We start from the raw sequence: 3,052 nt of genomic DNA on the forward strand, positions 1-3,052 counted from the left end.
GTTGTGGACTAAAGGTGTCAATATGGGTTTGATTTTGCGTCGTAAAGTTTAAAAAAAAAAAAAAATTCTGTTTTAAATTATCAGTTGAATTCTGCAATTTTATTTGAGCGAGACATGGAAAATCATTAAATGTGACGTTATCTACATCTGGTGTATGGATAATATCAATGTGTTTGGATTGTGCAAGACACGCACTCACACACACTCTCTCACACACACACACACACACACACACAGGGTTTGGATTATGCTAAATGTGTGTAAATTAGAAATGTTACGAGGGGTTTTGGGTGGAGCGAGTCACAGTGACATTGATGCTGAGTTACAAACCAGAAACAAGTGAAATGATGTCACAAGTTTTGGACTTCAGTCGGCTTTAGAGGCCGACTTTGAATAGTTGCTTTCTGAAATTTCACATTTCAATTTATTTTATCTTAGCACCAGAACAAACTAATCGAAACAAAACTCCATTGTGCTGTGGTGTAGACAGAGTGAGACCGATTCATTTATATGTCCAGCTCCACATACATAGAGTAAAGTGATCAGCTGCAACCAAAGCATCTCAGGGTTTGTTTTTTTCCCTGTAAAGTCCAGAGAATAAATTATCTTCAAAATCGCCAAATTATTTATTATTAGTATTTGTTAACACTGTTTTCCCATTCATCCTGCCCACTGATGAACAGCACATACAGTACATGAGGTGAGACCAGCCAAACTTTAGATATACAACTCTGGAAAAAAAAAAAATTAAGAGACCACTCCTAATGTTCAGTGTCTCTCGTTTTACTGTCGATAGGCATATGTTTGAGTAGAATGAACATTTTGGTTTTATACTATAAACTGCTGACAACATTTCTACCAAATTCCACCCCAAAAAATTGGTCATCAAGAGTATTTTCAATAAGTAATGTAGAGATCAAGATTTAAGAAAAAGTCCAGACTGGTCTCTTAATTTTTTCCGGAGATATATATTTTCTCTACGCGTGCCGACACTTAAAAGTCTTTGAAGGCCACGAAATGGAGTTTAAAAATATTGGCTATGATCCAAATGGTGTGTGTATGTATGTGTGTTTGTTGCTTGTGTGCTCCAGTAGCTAACTCCTTAAGGTTTGTATAACTGGAAATATTGAGGTGTGTGTTCCTGTGTGTGTGTGTGTGTATGTTCCTGTGTGTGTGTGTGTGTGTGTCTCTCTCCATTTAGTCCTGATACATTAACTTGTAATATCTTCTGTTAGTTTTGGTCTTACTCTTTCGGGCAAGAAATCAAAAAGAAGAAATAGTCTAAGAGAGGGGGAAAGTGTGGAGCACCAAGTTGTGTTTTAGAAGCACCTCACGGCTAAAACAGAGCCAGTCAGTAGCTATGGAGATGGAGGGGTGACAACATACACACTGTAAAATGAAAAAAAGTAGGAATAGCCACATTTTCCACGCCACTGTCTTGCACTAGATTTTTGACTTTTGAGGCTAACATTAAAACTCTTTAAGTTTGGGGCGCCCTTAGCTCAGTTGGTAGGGCGTCCCCCCCCCCATGGGCCTCGGCCAGCAGCGGACCCGGGTTCGATTCCAGCCCGCGGTCGTTCTCTGCATGTCACTCCCCTCTCTGCCCCATTTCAACTCTGTCTCTACACTATCAATAAAGCATAAAAAAAAAAAAAAAAAAAACTCTTTGGGCCGGTTTCACAGACATGGATTAAGCCTAGTCCTGGACTAAATGGAGTTTTGAATGGAGATTGTCCATTGAAAGTACAATTTAGTCCAGAACTAGGCTTAATCCATGTCTGTGAAACCGGCCCTTTAAGTTTGAAGGTAAACTGTCTACATTTGAGCCAACTCATTATCTTTATGTTGAGATAACTTATCATTCATATGTTAATGTAACTTCACGTTTTCAGTTCTACATACTATGAATCCTAAGAAATAAATTGTGCTAACTTATATTTTTGTTCAGAAATTTTCAACACTGTTTAATGTTTGAATCAACATGTTGACCGACTTGGTTTTTTGCTTGTTGATATGATAAAGTTATCCCGACAAAATATAATCAGTTGGCTCAATTGTAGGCATTTTTCCTTACAATTGAAGCATTTTAATTTTAGCCTAAAAACTCAAAAATCAAATGCAGACAGCTACCATTTCGACAGAGCAGCTGATAGAATAGATTGAGCAACATATTTCGGCTTCTCAAGTTCAAATCCAATCGCTACAACTCAAACAAACCAGGAAAAATCTTCAAGGAACCATTTTGAGTTGGTTGGGACATCAGTGCAGAAGTTACTAGAGTTTGGGGGGGGGGGGGGGAGGTTTTTGGTGTTTTGTGCCCCCAAAGGAGCCTTCCAAGGCAGCGCTGGTTAACTACCTACTTCACCTGGTGGAAATATGAAGGTGTATTGAACTCTGAGATCCTATTTAGTATATAAATGTGCAAACATTTTTAGAAATTGGTTCATCCTAGCCTGAGAAAAGGCAGAAAGAGTGTTTTATGGTCTCACTGTCTAACCCTACATTTTCATGGGGAAAAAGTACAGTTAGACAGCGAGTTAGGATTAACAGGACAGCTGGGCCAAGGGAAGAAAAATCTCATATATTATATTATTATCGCGATTTTAGAATGATATAACACCGGTTCTGTATGGGTGAAGTATTCCTTTAAGGTTAGGAGATAGGGCCTTCAATGCAGTGCTGCCTTGAAGGCTCCGTTTGGGGCACAAAACACCGTCGAGCTTTGTGGGACGACTTCTCAAATCTTGGGACGCATTTTTAAAGTAATTCAATGGTGAAAATAAACACTCTAATTCAGTGGAAAACACTCTGGAGCTATTTAAAGGTCTTCAAGTCTGAGCTTTGACTGATGATTGTACTTTTAAAAAGGGAACTGGGGAACTTTGTCAAAGAGACCGAGACCGGATATAACACCTGACTGAGTAGAATTCACACTGAAAAATTAAAATTCAAAATTCTCGCTACAATCAGATAAAAAAAAATGAAGAAATTAAAGAAGAAATAAAGAAGCTTCATTAAATAACAGTGTGGAGCATTCCTCAAAATGTATTTT

General features: G+C 38.2%; 1 protein-coding gene across 1 annotated transcript in view; it reads right to left on the minus strand.

Moving 5' to 3' along the window:
* Nucleotides 1-1,281: 1,281 nt before the first annotated feature.
* The window catches only part of nploc4 (NPL4 homolog, ubiquitin recognition factor), a gene marked incomplete at its 3' end in the record, with an annotated part of 15,496 nt that continues 13,725 nt past the window's right edge, over nucleotides 1,282-3,052 (minus strand). The window contains exon 12 of the mRNA XM_080049573.1: nucleotides 1,282-1,358. Coding sequence (XP_079905699.1) covers nucleotides 1,282-1,358 — 77 coding nt within the window. The remainder of the gene's footprint in view (nucleotides 1,359-3,052) is intronic.

This window comes from Ammodytes marinus, assembly GCF_949987685.1.
Source record: "Ammodytes marinus genome assembly, chromosome: 20".
NCBI lineage: Eukaryota > Metazoa > Chordata > Actinopteri > Uranoscopiformes > Ammodytidae > Ammodytes > Ammodytes marinus.